The 18,468-nt window shown below is 40.7% G+C and overlaps 1 protein-coding gene across 2 annotated transcripts in view; it reads right to left on the bottom strand.

The window, feature by feature from the left end:
• Positions 1-14,972, bottom strand: part of MECP2 (methyl CpG binding protein 2) — a 57,619-nt gene extending 42,647 nt beyond the window's left edge. Inside the window, exon 1 of one of the 2 annotated variants that reach the window (XM_012662029.1) lies at positions 14,848-14,972. In XM_012662029.1, the coding sequence (XP_012517483.1) occupies positions 14,848-14,873 (26 nt within the window). In that variant the 5' untranslated portion in view covers positions 14,874-14,972. The remainder of the gene's footprint in view (positions 1-14,847) is intronic. The other variant, XM_012662032.1, reaches the window with a different exon arrangement.
• Positions 14,973-18,468: the final 3,496 nt, after the last annotated feature.

Raw genomic sequence — 18,468 nt, forward strand, 5'->3', positions numbered from 1 at the left:
TCTATTTTTAGTAGAGACGGGGTCTCGCTCTTGCTCAGGCTGGTTTCGAACTCCTGAGCTCAAACAATCCGCCCGCCTCGGCCTCCCAGAGTGTTAGGATTACAGGCGTGAGCCACCGCGCCCAGCCTTGCCCAAAATGTTTAACCTAAACAAGCCTGCAGACCTAACTTCTCATTTAGGAGAAAGATGTCTAAAATGTGGGCCAGCCAGACATAGTGGAGTGTGCCTGTAGTCCCAGCTACTTAGAGAGGCTAAGGTGGGAGGATCACTTGAGGCCAGGAGTCCGTGGCCAGCCTGGGTAACATAGTGAGACTTTGTCTCTAAAAAAATAAAAAAAAAACCAACTTAAAATGTGGGCCTTCTAGAAGACAACTGGGCTGACAGCTTCAAAAAGGCAATGTCACAGGTGAAGTGGAGGTGAGGAGGCTATTCTTGTTAAAAAGAGACAAAGGAGGCATATTCAAATGTAGTGCATAAATCTTAATTGCTTTGTAGCCTCCTCACGGAACAGCTATAAGAGACATTTGGGGAAAATTTGAATTTAGAGTGGGTGTCTGATAACATTAGAGAATTATTGGTAATTTTTTTTTTTTTTGACACAAGGTCTTGCTATATTGCCCAGGCTGGTCTCAAACTCCTGGGTTCAAGTGATCCTCCCAACTCAGCCTCCTGAGTAGCTGGGACCACAGGTGCATGCCACTGTACCTTGTTTACTGTTAATTTTTAAAGATGCGATTGGGGTACTGTACTTCTATTAGAAAATGCCCTTATTTTGAGGAGATATATGCTTAAGTACTTATGGGTGAAATGTCACCATGTCTGTGAATTCCTTTCAAATGGTCAGCAAAAAGGTATAAAAATTCACCCTAGTACTTTGGGAGGCACAGGCAGGAGGACTGCTTGAGGCCAGGAGTTCGAGACAATCCTGGGCAACATAGTGAGACCCTATCTCTACAAAAAATAAAAAACTAGCCAGGCATGGTAGCATGTACCTGTAGTACCAGCTATTCTGGAGGCTGAGGCGGGAGGATCACCTGAGCCCAGGAGTTTGAGATTACAGTGAGTTGTGATCACACCATTGCACTCTAGCCTGGGCAACAGAGAACTTGTCTCAAAAAATAAAAAACAAACAAACAAAAAAACAAAACCCCAAACCCCAAAAGGCACTCTTATCTATACAGACCAGGCAAATATGCCAAAATGTTAACAGTTGTCAAATCTAGGCAGTGGGCACACAGGCTTCACAGTAAATTAGGAAAAAAGGTTTGGCTGAAAAAATAAAGTCCCAATTTTCCAAACTTCAGAGCAAAAAAAAATTCCCAATAAATGGAAAATATGAGACAAGACTGAGACAGAGGACCAATATAGGAGGTCCAAATTAAACAGCTAGTCCTCATAGAGAAAATGAAATGATGGAAGTTAGTATTTAAAAAAAAAAAGTTGACAATAGACAAAAATATTCTGATTGAATGATCCCAGTACAACGAATGAAAAAGACACATTCTCATGAAATTTCAGGACACTAAAGAAAAAGAGAAGATCCTAAAAATCTTCCAGGGAAAGAAAGAAAAAAGGAGGCCACCTACAAAAGAACCATAATCAGATTGACATCAGGTATGTTTTTCATTCATAATTCTGCATACTAAAAGACAATGGGAAAAATGCCCCCAAAGTTAGCAGGGAAAATGATTTTCAACTTGAAATCCTAAACCCAGCCAATAAGGTATAAGAGCAGAAGAAAAGCATTTCAGACATGCAATGACTCAGAAAACCTATCTGTTGTTATGATGCTTTTGGCTACAAGGAGCAGAAAAGGGAACTCAAGCAGGTTTATTCGGTAAGAAAGTTTATTCTCTCACATAACTGGCAGTCCAGAGCTAGGGCAGGCTCCAGCCACAGTGCAATCATCAGCTAAGCAAGGGCATCAAGACCCAGGACCTTCCCATCTCTCTGCTCCACCCTCCTTGGTGAGTAAGCATTATCATCAGGCTTGATCCCACAGTCTGAGGTTACAAAAGAGCTGCCAGCAGCACCTTCCTTATTTACTCCAGTGGGAGAAAGTCTTCCCTGAATGTGCCATCAAAGCCCTTCCCTTCAGTCTGAGTGGACCAACTCTGATCGTATGTCTAGCACATTAACTGCCCTGTGAGTTGTATTTAACTCATGCTAGTTTTGAGTCTGAGGCCTCGTGAAGCATATGTAACTCACAGAACTATTTTCCAAGTTGTATATAACTCATGCACAGGAAACAATAAAAAATAAAAAAACTTGTCATTAAATTAGAAAGAATCATTTTGTTTTTTAAGCTTTTATTCTATTTTTGTAATAAAACACCGTGGCCCCAAGAAAAAAATTTTTTTTCTAGTGTGGCAGTCAATGTGCTAGCCTTGACAGTTGCCAAGGGAATGCAATGTGTGGAACGAGTTAAGGATCCTTTCTAAAGTTGGGAATAAGGTAGAAAGGTGAATAATATCAGGGTTCATTAGGAATGGGGGAAGAGGAAATGGATATGGGGTACAGTTTTTTCCCCATGTACCCTATCTTAGCAAGTTATTTACCGATGCAGTCCAGAAAATGAGGGAGTAAGCCAAGTAAAAGATATGGGTTCTGGGATGCAGTGGCTCCAACCCAAGAGCTCAATGAAGGGAAGATCCAGGTACCAGTTGTGTGCAACTTTAAAGAGCAAATATTTGTCCAGATTGCAGGAGGAGGAAAGAGAGCTCAGAGAGGAAGGCGTGGGGCAGGGAGGGAACCGCAAGACTAAGAGGAGTTTACAACACAAGGAATATTAAAGAAAAGAGAAAGGCAATCGGAAACAGTGGGAAAAAAACAAAGAGCTATACAGGAAAGTCAAGGTTTGAATATGAAGCAGATTAAATCCTATCAAGGATTTTATGCAGGTGATAGAGTCTAAGAAAAGAGAATCCATTTGACCTTGATTAGTCATTCGCCTTTGAGTGATAGAGACCTATAAAGAAGGAAATGTAACCCTAGCATTCATTAATTACTTGGCCCTTGCCAAGAACGATATTCACATATGTGTAATAATGTAAATGATGCTGACTGATTTTCCAACTTTAGAATTAACCTATGACTTGGCTGTGGTTGCTGGGCAGAAAACAAATGTTAACGATTGTAAGAATGGATGTGGTCAAGTATAGCTTTTAGGAGGCAGAGTTGGGGAGAGAAGGTTGAAAGGCAAGCAGGGTTATTAATGTCCTCCATCTTATACAGAGGGGAACTGCCATATGGATTAAAGTTGATGGAACAAGAAACACCGTTACACAAAGTTACGGAGAAATGTAAATATGAATCTCAACACGGAGAATATAAGCTACGTCATCCTCTTTCATTTCAGAGAGTTAATATAATTCCCTAAAGTTGGCAAAGCAAGAAAGATGCATTTAACATAAGCATATGATTTAATTTTGAAGGCAACCACCAAAGGAACTAAAAGCAGAAACAGTTAAAAACTGACATCTAGGCCGGGCGCGGTGGCTCACGCCTGTAATCCTAGCACTCTGGGAGGCCGAGGTGGGCGGACTGTTGGAGCTCAGGAGTTCGAAACGAGCCTGAGCAAGAGCGAGACTCCGTCTCTACTAAAATTAGAAAGAAATTAATCGGCCAACTAAAAATATATACAAAAAATTAGCCGGGCATGGTGGCACATGCCTGTAGTCCCAGCTACTCGGGAGGCTGAGGCAGAAGGATCACTTGAGCCCAGGAGTTTGAGGTTGCTGTGAGCTACGCTGACGCCACGGCACTCACTCTAGCCCGGGCAAAAGAGTGAGACTCTGTCTCAAAAAAAAAAAAAAAAAAAAAAAAAATTAAAAAAGCAAAAAGTGAGACTCTGTCTCAAAAAAAAAAAAAAAAAAAAAAACTGACATCTCTGGGTCAGGGAGCAGGAAGGGGAAGGGATATAGACTGTTGTTTTCATCATAACCTCTTTTGTTACATCTCTGACTTGTTACCAAGTAGTTACAATATTTTGATAAATATGCAAAACCCAAACAATCTTACCCTTCAATTTCCTATTGCTCTGATGTAAACGTCCAAAATCATGCATGATCCAGCCCCTGCTGCCCTCTCTGACCGCCCCTCTGTTCCTGCCACACAAGTCTAAGCTCCTGCCAGACTCAGGGCCTTTACACGTGCTCTTCTCCCTCTGTAAAGCCTTCCTGCACCTTGTCCACTTTTGTTCAACCCTCAGCTAAACACAAAGTTCAGCTTTGGTGCTGCCTCCTTAGGGAAGGCCTCCTTAACCCTCCTAAGACTGATTTGTTCCCCCATTACACAGTTATGCATTGCTTAATGATCGGGATACATTCTAAGAAATGTGTCATTAGGCAATTTTGTCATTGCGTAAACATCATAGAGTATACTTAACACGAATCTAGATGGTGTAGCCTACTACACACCTAGGCTATATGGCACAGCCTATTGCTCCTAGGCTACAAACCTATATAGCAGGTGACTGTACTGAATACTGTAGGCAACTGTAACATAATAAGTATTTGTGTATCTAAACATAGAAAAGGTACAGTAAAAAATGATATATTATTATATAATCCTATGGGACCACCATTGCATATGCAGTCCACCATTGATCAAAACATCCTTGTGTAGCACATGACTATATAAGATCATAGTGAGCCCCACCCCCATACTTGTCCTTCTGAGCACTTAAGTACTTGTGTAATTGTTTATTTTATTTTACTTCATTTATTTATTTTTTTGAGACAGAGTCTCACTCTGTCACCCCGGCTAGCGTACAGTGATGTCATCATAGTTCACTGCAACCTCAAACTCCTGGACTCAAGTGATCCTCCTGCCTCAGCTTCCTGAGTAGCTGGGACTAAAGGCATACGCCACTACACACAGTTAATTTTTCTATTTTTAGTAGAGGCGCTCTTGCTCAGGCTGGTCTCGAACTCCTGAGCACAAGTGATCCTCCTGCCTCAGCCTCCCAGAGTGCTAGGATTACAGGCATGAGCCACCACGCCCAGCCTTGTGTAGTTATTTAAAATCTGTCTCTGCCACCAAACTCCATGAGGAAAGGTACCAAATCTGTCTAGGTCACCCTACCTCCTGCCTAACATAGGGCCTGGGGTACAGTAGATACCTCATGCCATTGTGAAATGAATGAATGGAGGACAGTCTGATGTACTGCATATCCTTCAGCATGGAACAGGACTGGAACTCAGTACTTAAACTGAACTGTACTGGCCAGATGAAAAAGATACTAAGTGTGGAATAATTCTATCATTTAGAATTGAGTGTCAGTATAACAAACAGACCTATGAAACATGGAGTGTTTCACAAGATGTCAGTGAAGAAGCTGTTCAGTATGTCATCCAGAGTCTTGCTGCATCCATCTGAGAGGTGTTTTGTGGCTTGGACTGGGGTACTGGCAGTAGAGGTGGTGAGAAATGGTTGGCCTCACAGGACTTGCTGGCAAATTAGAGGATGGTGAGGGAAAAAGAGCAGACTCAAGGATGACTCCTAGAGACCTAGAATTTTGGATTGAATAATTGGGTGGATGTTGATGTTATTTACTGAAACAGAGAAAACGGGAAGAGGAGTAGGTTTGAAGGGGAAAAGTGATTCAAGAGTTCTGTTAGGGACTTGTTAAAATTTGAGATGCCTATGAGCAACTCAAGTGGATGCTGAAGAGGCCTTCAAATGTGGAGCTCAAGAGAGAGGTCTGAGATACAAAAACAGAGTTGGCACCATCAGCATGCAGATACATCATCATTCAGAGTGATGAAAACACAGAAACAATGGAAATGCCCCTTAGCTAAATCAAGGCGTAACCATATAATGAAATGTTATTTGGTCATTAAAAATGATGCTATAAAATACTACCCAGATGTTATTTATCTCTAGATGGTAGATTTATGGACAATTTTTACTTTTCTTCTTTCTATATTTTCTGAAAAAATTTTCCACCAAATGCATTACTTTTATTTTATTTTATTTTATTTTTGAGACAGAGTCTCACTGTATTGCCCGGGCTAGAGTGCCGTGGCGTCAGCCTAGCTCACAGCAACCTCAAATTCCTAGGCTCAAGCGATCCTCCTGCCTCAGCCTCCCAAGTAGCTGGGACTACAGGCATGTGCCACCATGTCCGGCTAATTTTTTCTATGTATTTTTAGTTGTCCAATTAATTTCTTTCTAATTTTAGTAGAGACGGGGTCTCACTCTTGCTCAGGCTGGTTTCGAACTCCTGAGCTCAAACAATCCGCCCGCCTTGGCCTCCCAGAGAGCTAGGATTACAGGCGTGAGCCACCGCGCCCGGCCTAAATCCATTTTTATTGATGCAGATATCTACAACATATCATCAAGGAAAAAAGTTACAACAGCACATATTATATGATCCCATTCATCTAAAACAATATGTGTGCATGCACAAAGGCAGATAAGGAAGACTCTAGAAGGATGTTTAAAATGCCAACAGCGAAAGTAACTTTTAGGCTGTTATCCATCAAGTAATTTATGTGATACTAAGTATTCTTAAGCAGTTTTAGTTGCACTAAACTTCCCCATGGTGTCTGCAAAACACTAAATGTGTTCATAAATGTTTGATATAATAAGATGCACTAAGTTTTAAATGTCATTTTGTCTCCTTTTACTGTACTTGTGCTTTCCCTCACTGACTAGTCCCCTTGAACTCTTTCCCCCACATAACTGACTAGTCAAGTGCTAACTTTTTTCATTTTTCTTTGTAGAGATGGGATCTCACTATGTTGCCTAGGCTGGCCTCAAACTCCTGGGCTCAAGTGATCCTCCTAATCCTCCCGCCTCAGCCTCATGAGCAGCCGGGACTACAGGTGCGTACCACCACACCTAGTTCCAAGTGCTGTTTTCACATTTGTAGTCACATGGTATCATGTACAGAACAGGTGTTCTTAACCTTCTTCTGCCATGGACTCTTTTGGCCTTGTGGACCCCTCTTCAGAAGAATGTTTCGAAATGTGTAAAATATTAATAAAATGTATAGAAATTGATTAACAACATATTTTGAGAACTGGTACTAGAATAACATGTGTTTCTTCAGTAAACCATTAAATAACTAGATCTAGAGATGGGTCTAATAACTATCCTAAGTTTGAGGCAGTGATAATCATATATATTTCAAAATATCTGTAACAACTATAATATGATATGAAAGCATCTCTGATCTCTATTGGTGACAGTCACAGGTACTCCTGATACTACCATGATCTGTTGCCTACAATTGCCATTGAAGGAAATCTGGATTTTCAGTGAGAGCTTAGTGAAAACAGATGGAATGTTTTTCCCATCGAAGGTCACAGATCCCCTGAATTCTCAACCCCAGAATCAGAGTCCTTGGTCTAGAAAGATATGCACCAAATATTATCTTTGTATTTATCTTTGTAGCTATATGCATTTTCTAAGTTATCTACAATGATGTTTTACTTACATAATTAAATAAAGAGTGAGCTGAATAAATACCATGTTGTTTGTTTTGTCTTAAACAACCTGAAAGGATGACTAAAAAACTTTACACAATTGATTACAAGCTATATTAACATTTTTAATAGAGTGGTAGCACTTAAAAAACAGACATTCAACCTTTCCTAACTGCTTCAGTGTTATGATGGCTTTAATCATTCCTATGTTCTTACAAGCCAAGAACATTCACTTGTTGACTATAATTATTTATTCTGGAATTAAAAAGAACAAAAAGACAAACTGTCACAACTGCAGACATTTGTCTTTTTTTTGCCAAGTGTAATTCCAAAAACAGCTGAAAATATTAGAGCAAATTAGTACTTAATATAGACTAATACCTTCTGCTGTTTACAAAAACACAAAACCCAGAAACACATGGAAATTTATATTTTAAAAATAAGTTACTAAATATGCGTAGAAAATTTTAAATACAACTTATAAAAGTAATGTTTAAAATTACGTACCACCAGAAGTCCCAAAGAAACCAAAATGCTTTACTGGTTTTTTTTCTTTAATGTTTTCAAAAATGATTCACACAGAAAATAAGCTTATGCTCGCAAGTACTCAAGTTCATTTCATGTTTTAGCAGCAATGTGGAATGTTGCAAAGGAGACGGGGACAAAGGGAAATGTGCGTATCTCAGAAGCATGCTTTGCTTTCTTTCAAATCTAAAAATAAAACCTTTGGACTGCTCTATTAATAAGCCTAGAAAATGGATGCCTTTTTTTTTGTGGAAAGCTTTCACAAACACAGAAATAAAAATTTCTTCTTCTTGGTTAACAGGACCAAAGGATGTAAACATAAACCAGATGCCCATCCTTGTTTCTTTACAGTTCCATTCTCCCTCAGGGCTCTGTTTGGGCTTCTGTTGTAAAAATTGTTTCCAAGGCATAAGGAGACATGTCAAATGAATGAATATGGTCTGCACAGAGCAACACGGACCTAGCTCAACAGCCAAGTATTGAGTGAAAAGAGTAAGTTGCAGAATGTTTCACATGGCAGGGTATCATCCTATAAAAATATGCAAGCATTTTAGAATACTACACACTGTCATGTATAATACACCATAAACCTTCATAGAAAGTAACCTGATCACCTTTAGGGGACAGGCCACCTTGGGGAGATATGGCAGAGAGTGCAACCATGGGCTGGGATTCAGCTAGATCTGTCGTATCTGAGTTCCATAAAAGGAGGCTAACATGAATATGGCAAACTGCTAATATTTCCTAAGTCCGGGTGGAAAGTACCCGAGTAGCTACTACATGAGCAGCACTTTTGAGCAAGAGAGAACAAACTGTGCTAGAAAAGGGGAAGCCCTGTCCTCGTAGGTCCCCTGGGTCTTGTGGGGCAGAAGAAGGGAAGAGAAAAAAGGTTCTGTGAGGAGACCTGGAGTGGAGTGGGAGCCTCGGGGGCCTAATGGGTGGGGTAGGAAGGCAACAGGAAGTTGGCTCATGGCAGATGGCCTCCAGAGCAATGTGGAGTGGAAGGGGGACAGGATGGATGGATAGGGCACCTCGCATTGCCTTCTGGGGCCTGGGGAACATCTCAGAGCATGGTCTAGTCTGAAAGGAAAGCCGGGCCTATTCAGCATACCTGGTGTGGTGGTGCCCGAACACCTGTTAATTGGACAAACTGAAAATGGAAACACTTCTCCACATGGCCTGGCTTGCTGCTCTTGCCTCATCTCCACACACTGAACTACTCTGAAGAGGCCCAAGAGATTCTCTCCTGTCTGAGCCTCCACCAGTGCTGGTCATTCCACAAGACTCATGCATCTCTCCCCATTAATGCTTTCTCCTTGACCTAGCTAATATGTCCTTATTGTTCAGGTCTCAAGTGTCATTTTTCAAAGATGTCTCTTCCCTGACCCATCCCCCTAGTCTAGGTGGGATCCCCCCTAATTTTTATATGCTCCCTTAGTGGTTGGTACTTCTCTCCATTACAGAAGTCAGTCATGGCCCATTTGCCCTTCTGTAACACCCACTAGACCAGAAGATTGCTGAGGGTAGGACAGTTCCCAGCAGCTAGCACAGTAACTGACACATAATACATGCTTAGTTACTATACAGGTTAAATGAATAAAGTATTGTGATATAAAGAGTATAACATCCAAGGGCGGGAGATGAAAAAAAGTCGCAGAGAAATGAAGCAACAGCAACCTGGTCCTGAATACTTCCAGGATACTCCTTATGCATATTGCAACACAAATGAGGCAGAGGTCCAGCAGCTGAGAGAGACTCTCTAACCCTGAGTCCCAAGGAGCTACCACAACTTAGAATGCTCCCAAAATAAAGATGCTCCATTTTCTTCAAGATCCACAAAAAAAAACTGGCTGAAGTCCTTCCCCCCCCCCCCCCCCCCGTCAATTAAAAGGTCCTGCCTCACATACCATGCTCATATGATGAGATCAGGTGATAAAATAGAAGCTTCTGAAGTTTTGCTTTCTAGTGCCGACTGCTAAAAACTACTTCCTAGTCTAATTAACAGCTCTCTAATCTCTACAAATAATATTGCAGCCATAAATTTGTGTGCTTATCTACTCATATGTAGTTTTTTTCTTTACCAGTCTGCAATTAAAAGGCCACTCTTGATTTAGCAGTACCTGTTAAAGTTTAAAATGTATATACCCTTTGGCCCAGCAAGTTCCACTTCTAAGAATTTCTACTATTGATAAAACTTGCCCGTGAGCAAAATGGTATATGTAAAAGATTATTCATTACAGTATTAATAAAATTTTAAATATTGAAAACACAAATATCCATCAATAGAAAACTGGTTAAATAAATTATGGTACATCTATATAATAGACTATTTAAATCCAATCCTTAAAAAGAATGATATGGCTCTATACGAACTGATTCCAAACAATCTCCAAGATACACTAAGAGAGCAAACTTTACAAACGTGCATATTTTATAGTTTGTGCAAAAACACACCCCCACACACCCTTGTTTGCATGTGTATACACTCACATAAAACATATACACAAATGCATGTAATTTATAGAGACAGAAGGCAGAATGGTGGTTGCCAAGGAGGTAGGGGGAGGAGGAGAGAACTGGGAGTTAGTGTTCAATGGGTATGGAATTTCAGTCTTGCAAGATGAAAAGAGTTCTGGAGATGGACAGTGGTGATGGTTGTACAACAATGTGAATGTACTTACTGCCACTGAACTGTACACATGAAAATGATAAATTTTGTTATGTATATTTTACCATAATAAAAATGTAATACACACACGTATTTTTTTTTTAAAGAAGAAGTTCGTAATGGTGGCTGCCTCCAGGGAGAGAAATCAATGCTTGGGGACAGGATAGCAGGGAGATCTTTTACTATATAATTTTTTATATCACCTTTTTCATTCTGTATCTATATACCTAACTATTCCAAAAAAAATCATTAAAAACAACCCAGCCTTATACAAGAAGTCTTTTCCTTAATTATAAGTTATGTATTACATCCCTTCTCCTTTAAGTAAAAAATATTTTCGCTGGGCGAGGTGGCTCATGCCTGTAATCCTAGCACTTTGGGAGGTCGCGGTGGGAGGATTGCTTGAGGCCAGGAGTTTGAGAGCAGCCTGAGTACGAGCAAGACTCGGTCTCTACAAAAAATAGAAAAATTAGCTGGGTGTAGTGGCACTTGCCTGTAGTCCTAGCTACTTAGGAGGCTGAGACAGGAAGATCACTCGAGCCCAGGAGTTTGAGGTTGCAGTGAGCTATGATGATGCCCCTACACTCTAGCGCCAGGCAACAGACCCTGTCTCGAGAAAAAAAAAAATCAATCCAAGTCAGAATTTCATCCAATTTTGAGGGTATTTATTAGATTTAAATGATGCGAATTCCAAAAATTACACTTGTTACCCTAAGAATATATTCACTAAATGCCTGTCTTTATTTTTATCAGCTATTGCAGAAAAGCTTCAAAAATCATAGAAGAAAATTACCATTTTTACCAGTACACAACTTTTATTCCATCCCAACCAAGCTAGATGAGTATAGAACTGTTTCAACAGAAAAAAAGTTACCATCATCATAATTTAAGACCAAAATCAGCCTGCAATTACATGAGTTGGAAAACAAATTACGCTTATGTCGCAGTCTACCTTAAAGCTCTAACTTACACGTCAGAATTTAAAACATGCACACACATATACACTCCTCTGGGTTCCTTCTCGTTTATTGAAAACCTGCTTTTGTGATGATCTGCTATTTTCTTGAGTCTTCTGGAATGAGCACTGTAACCCTGCCCCCAGACAAAGAGAAGGCCCCACCGCCAGGGCTTAGTACTACACCTGGCTCAAAGTAGGTGCTCAAATATTTGTCGAGTGAATGAGTGGTCGTCTGTAGATGGGCCTCTCAAACAATCAAGCCTCTCAAACAAAAAATTCAGAAAGAAAAAAAGCAACTTTACAGAGAGAAATAGGAAAAAGTTTAAGAGATACTTTGTTTACGTGAAGAAGCCAGCATTTGTTAAAGGTGAAGACTAGATAATTGGTTCACCAAATGGCTAAGACACAACCAGCTAAGTGGGCTCTAGACTTCATCCTGTCCCATAGTTAAATACAAAAACAGATATTTATTTATTTTTCTTCATTCCCACACAGGTATTTAAAATAAACACAGGAGAAACATAGAACAACTTACCTATAAGGTTCTTTTGTATATATGAATATAATACATCATCAATTTTTTCAGGAAGAAAGACAATAGAGGTCACTATTTATTTGTTCTTAGGGTAGGAAAGGACTTTCTAAGTACAAAAGCAAAAGAAATCATAACAGAAATTTTTTGTAACAGACAAGCAGAATCAGGACATATGACAAAGTAGGAAGAATATCTCTGTGACAAAAAATTAATATCTTTAATACATTAAGAGTTCTTACAAATCAATTTAAAAAGAAATATCCTAATGGAAGAATGAATGCAGAACAAGAACAGGCAATTCACGAAGACCAAATACAAACGGCCAATGATGTTCAGCTTCAGTAACAATCCAAGGAGCACCAACTTAAAAGACGTATATCCAATTCTGGGAGGGTATGGGAAAATGGCACTTTCTTAGACTAGTGTGGGAACTGGGATAGCCATTTTGGAAGGTGATGTGGCGGTACCCACCAGCAACTCCAAGTCTAGGCAGCCGTTCTTCAAAAATATTGGCACATGAGGAAGTTCAATCTCCCAGTATTTTTAATAACAAACCATTAGGAAATCCGATAGAGGGACGACAAAATGCATGATGGTAAGTCAGCGCCAGACTACACTGCTATTTAAAAGAAATGAGGCAGAGATAAATATGTGAGATGGGTAGATGCAGAAAATGTATATGTAATACCATCCTGTTTCTTAAAAACACAAAAAGTGCATATTTGTAGTCTTAGAAGATTTAGAAGGATCTACATTAAGCTATTAACAGCAGTTACTCTGAGTAGCGGGAGCAGAGAGTTAAGAGACACCTTTCATTTTTTTACTCGATAAACTTTTAAGTGATTTGATTTTTTATAAAGGCATGTATTATTTTTGCAATTTTTTAAAAGGTAAGAGAAGAAAAATAATAAGATATCAAGCATTTATCTACTAAACACAGGTTCTGTCTTTTGAGAATTCCCTTAAAAGTTCCTTGAAGCTCAAATGGCTGTGCTTTTCCCATTCATAAGTAATAAGAGATTAAAAAAAAAACTTCTTCCTTTCTATATTTCTTAGGAAAAACTGTATAGAGTCACTGTTGCCTCTTTTATAAAATCCATTCGTAATCTGAGAAGACGACTATTAAAAAATACAAACCACCTCCCAGGCCTAACATCTACCAGAAGAAACCCATTCACTGTCCATATTACATTTAGTCCACACAATTTCCAAGACAAAGCACAAAGCACTAGCCATACAACTCCCACCAGCATAAATACATGGAGTACAAAGAACGTCCTGTCAGCTGAGCCCAGAGCACACCATGTAACAGCAAAGGGAAATGACAATTCGAGTCACAGGATCAGGAGCGGAACCAAATTTGGGACTTGGAGGCAGCGTGATGCCCTTCACTTTCTTCTACAACTTCTATTCTCTTCCACCCAAACCTTGCCCCCAGCATAATCCCTAAACGGGCTACTGGTCACAGATGTCTACAACATCTTTATACTGAGGTGTCAGAAACCACTAGAGAGACACAACAACGTACTACTTGGGGGCTCAGCTGGAATCACAATGGCGGCATATGTGAAAAGTCACATTTTTTTCTTTGGAAAAGGAACAAGAAAATTCAATTGGAACACTCTGCTTTATCACACAGAATTTTTGAAATCCAGGTGTCAAAACATCAAATGTGGGCCAGGTGGGGTGGCTGATGCCTGTAATCCCAGCACTTTGGGAAGCTAAAATAGGAAGATCGCTTTAGGCCAGGAGTTAGAGACCAGGCTGGTCAACATAGCAAGACCCTGTCTCTACAGAAAATACAAAAATTAGCCAGGCATGGTGGCTCAAGCCCTGTAGTCCTAGCTACTAAGGAGGCTTAAGCAGGAGGATCGCTCAAGCCCAGGAGTTCCAGGCTGCAGTGAGCTAGGATCACACCACTCCATTCCAGCCTGGGCAACAGAGCAAGACCTGTCTTAAAAAAAAAAAAAAAGCTTGAGATGTTGAGCCTGACAGTTGAGAAACTAAGGAACCATTCATTTTCACAAAACTAAAGACCACACAATGGTGCCAAAGTAGTCCAAAGTACAACTGATACAGCACCTGAGAGTCAGACCTAGAATACAATGACTTGGGCCCCCAGGTTTTCAAAAATTATTCAACCTGCTCTAGAGCCCCAACAGCCAGATGTGTGTCTAAGTACTCTCTTCAGTTGCCACAGGAGGAGTGTGGCAAGCATATGCCATTAGGCATGGGCCCCACTGTTCTGTGACAGCTTTCAGGAGGGCGTCCTTCTAGGGACCACACACCAGTTCCCGTATCTGAAAATTCATTACCACTGCTCACTAACGTTGACCAGTAAGTCATTTACCCAAAACCAAAGCAAACAAAGCATCATGCTGAAGACCACTAGGCAACAGCAGCAGCGCAGGTCAAGAGCTCAGTACAAGCGCTCTCAGGTCAGCTGACCTGCTTCAAGGTGAACTGAAGTTGCAGATCACCAGTTCCGGCTCTAATCTGACGCCCGCCCTCGCTGTGGCTACCAAGTAACCCTACCCAAACTGACCTTTCAGGGCTCAGGGAAGTGACTTTTTTTTATTATATGGCACAGTTTGGCACAGTTATGTCTTTAGTCTTTGGGGTATTTTTATACTGTCCAAGAGTTGTATATCTTTTTATCCTTTTGTTTTTAAAAACAGATGGCCAAACCAGGACATATACTAAAAAAAAAAAAAGGAAGGTTACTTACCTGAGCCCTAACATCCCAGCTACCATGGAATCCTGTTGGAGCTGGTCTACAGAAGCAAGGTGTATTCTGGGGAGTCACATGTCACATCAAAGCAGGAACTGGTGAGTCTGTATTTTTATGGAGCCTAAAACAAAGAAAATCGTAAGTTGAAAGCCCCCATTGAGCTGCACGACCTTTTTCCCAGGGCTATTTGGGACATTTTGAAGATAAACACGTAGACAAAGTACTAAGCTATTTCCCAGCTTACCTAGCTAGAAACAAAGGATAAACTGCAAATTACTGGCACATAACACACAGTGCCAAAATAAAGTTAAGATTCATGCTCTTTAAAATTGACACTATCACAAGTCTTGTCACCTCTGGGGGACACTCCGACACTACAAAGCATACCATGAGTGGTGATTTCTGTCAAGTATTTTTTTCCACCACGTCATACAGAAATACTTGGGGAAAGAATACTAGAACATGAGACATCAAAATATCATCCCCAAAAGAACACACAGCAAAGTCTCCCTTCTTTTTCAAGCAGCTGAACTTGGAACAAGCTGCTGTATCACCACATAAAGGGGCTTTAACCCTGAGAGAAAAAAAGCAGCATCAAAGGAAACCAAGCACCCTGGGACATCCAAAGCCATCGTCCAAAATAAGCAAGTCTATTTCAGAGCAACCACTTTTAAGCCTCTCAGATCAGTAAATCTCAAAGTTCAACAAACTGAGTTATTAGTCTGATAGTTTCTCTTTTGCTTTTGAATATGTGTTCAAAAAAGGACTTTTGTTACTACATTTTTTTGTCATCAAGATAATCATCATTTCCTTGTTAAAACCAAAACTGACCCATATTAATTAGCTAATCTCTAATACCAGTGCTGGCCCAAGAGTAGCACTTTTATCTTTAGACTAAAAACAAAAGCTCAGAATATGCAACTTAGAGGCTATTCACACAATTACTCATGTAATCAAACTCAAAAGAAGGGCAACACCAATCAAGTCTTTTACTGGTCTACAGCTACCAGGATGGTACCTAGAATTATCTTTTGGGGTTCAGTGAGGCCTCATAATTCCCATAAATGGTCAAGTCATAGAATTCTTTGAAATCCCAGAAGTCAAGTTAATAATATTACTTCATTAGCTATATAATAAAAACTGAATCAGTATCCTGGCTGGGAGGCCCTGGAAAAGTCCCAACTTCTCACAGACAAGTTTTTTAACTTGTAAATTGAGGGAACTGGACTAAGATTCCTTCTAGTTCTGAAAGTTTAAGATAACTGATTAACTCAAGATTTCATGGAAAAAAAAAAAACAGCCAGAAAATGAGAGCAGTTAGGTGAAAACCCAATAAAGAAAGTTCATATATGTAACACCCACCAGGAAGACAAGCACATCCTTACTAAAGCTTGGTCCAGTAAGCTTTGGAGGCAATAATGAGAGTCCAGACACCTGCAGAAACTGTAAAACAGCTACATACTATGGTGAGGACACATTCATAGGCCAGAAGACCCAGCGTAAGTGTGCCTTGAAGAAGTTATAAAGGACAGGCTTTAGTCTCTAAAAGAATAGTCACCCTCCCTTGATACGGGAGTGGGGATGCCCTGCCCACCCCCAAATTCCTGCTCCCACTCAGTAATCCCACACACCATACCTACCATCGAAGTGGTGGAACCTAGTATTTAAGCAACAGCATGCAAATCAAGCTTTCAACAGGAAAAGGTTCCTTGCAAGAGAAAGGAAGAGGAGGAGAGGTAAAAGTAGAAGAGCACAACTTTTGTATAAGCAAGCCCAAGGAGGAGGAAGGGGCCTGTTTATATCTGACCTACCCAAAATGATGTAAAGGTACAGGGGTTTGACAGAGCAGCAGCCGCTTGACTGGCAAGGGTTGGTCTGGAAGCACTAAGGACAAAGTCCTTCCACTGCAGCCCAGCAATAATGCTCTACCCAAGAAAAAAAGAGTTCATCTGCCAGCCAAGACTGGTGTGCACGGATGTCACCAGAGCAGTGAAAACAAGCAGGTGTCCTGCCACACTCCTTGGAACTCACCAGTCTAGGACTGTGCTTTACTCCTGGTACACTTAAAACACTGATTACTACAAATGTCAAACATTTTCTGTGACTTTCTCCTTCTCAGAGATAACTCAGGCAGCCTGGCGACAAACTGCTCTTAGCCAATTAAAAGATTTCAATGGATATTCACCATTATTTCAGGTTATAGTACACATCATTTATCATGCAAATAGTCCCGAGTAGGTACATTAGTAGTAGAAACCAGGCTCAAGAGGCTCGAGCAAGGAACTAACAATTTTATCTCTGCTATTTACTCTAGGTTAAAGAAATGAACTTCTCCTTCCATCTCCACGTGGAGGAAGGAATGTTTGGGTGGGGGCAATATCATATTGGGCTCATCTAGTCAGTTTTTCTTTTAAACTCTGCAGCCTGCCTCCCTGCCCCACTAGATTAGGTTGCACGGAGGTAGGGCAGGCAGGGGAAACGACTCTGGCTGGAAATTACAAACATAAAAACACGGAATGCAAGTATCACAACCCTTTGAATTCACAGTAATCTGTCCTTGCCCCAGACCTACCTCAGGATTCAAACAGTACAAAAGTTGGAGTAGAGTTGACTGCATGATGCTCTCCTATCACGTGAAACAAAGACCTGGTACTATAGGTTTAAAGCATTCCAGGCACATTTTTAATAACAGGAAACCGGAAGGTATAATAGGCCAGTACTGGCAAGAAAGCCGTACACAGTTTCTTCAAGCTGTCAGGACACACTGACTTCAGATGCCACCAGGCACTTTGCAGAGAAACTACACTCTGGAAACTCCCCGTGCTGTTTAAAGGGGTATGACAAACAGCTAACCGGAGGGGTTCCTGAAGAGGCAAACACATTGCCAACTATTAAAAAAAAAAAGCAAAAACCTCAGGTTGTTGTCATGTCTCAAGCTCAGATGCACAAACCTTGGAATCTCTGCGAAGTGAGGTTTGTGAGTCTGTGTATAGATGTGAATGTACCCACCCCAGTGATCAGCCACTTAGCTGACCTGCCACAAATGAGTGATCTATGGCGACTTATTTTAATCAATTGTACTCCTATTAGACTGTGCTAGTTAAGGTTCTGACATATCCAGGTAAGAAAATAAAATCAAGTGTTTCCTAGGCTCCCTGACTGGAGATCCAGATGAAAATTCCAGCCATGGAACCCAAAATTCTCTGGAGTAATAATTGCCTATTAGTGCAATTTTATTTCTGAGGCCTGTATATGCTTCATTTTTACAGTATAACAAAATGCCTAAAACTTGAGTGTCCTACAACATCTAAGCCACTGAGCACCACACAACAATAGGTTTGGTTCCACGATCACCAACCACCCCCTGAATTCAGTCCTGTCATGTCACAATTGGGGGTACTGATCCCACACACCAGAGACACACGTGCGAATGGCTCAGCAGAGCCCATTCCTGTTCCTGGAAATCACCAGAAGCGCACATCTGCCTGACCATGAGTCAGGAATATCAATTTTGTGGTGGAGCCCATTTCTGCGGTGACCAACCCACACCCGAACGCACTCTCAACACAAGCAACCGCCACAGAGGTATTCCAGAGCGAGCTTTTCCCCCTCGAGGCC

This window comes from Propithecus coquereli, unplaced genomic scaffold (genome assembly GCF_000956105.1).
Source record: "Propithecus coquereli isolate 6110/MARCELLA unplaced genomic scaffold, Pcoq_1.0 Scaffold748, whole genome shotgun sequence".
NCBI classification, from domain to species: Eukaryota; Metazoa; Chordata; class Mammalia; order Primates; family Indriidae; genus Propithecus; species Propithecus coquereli.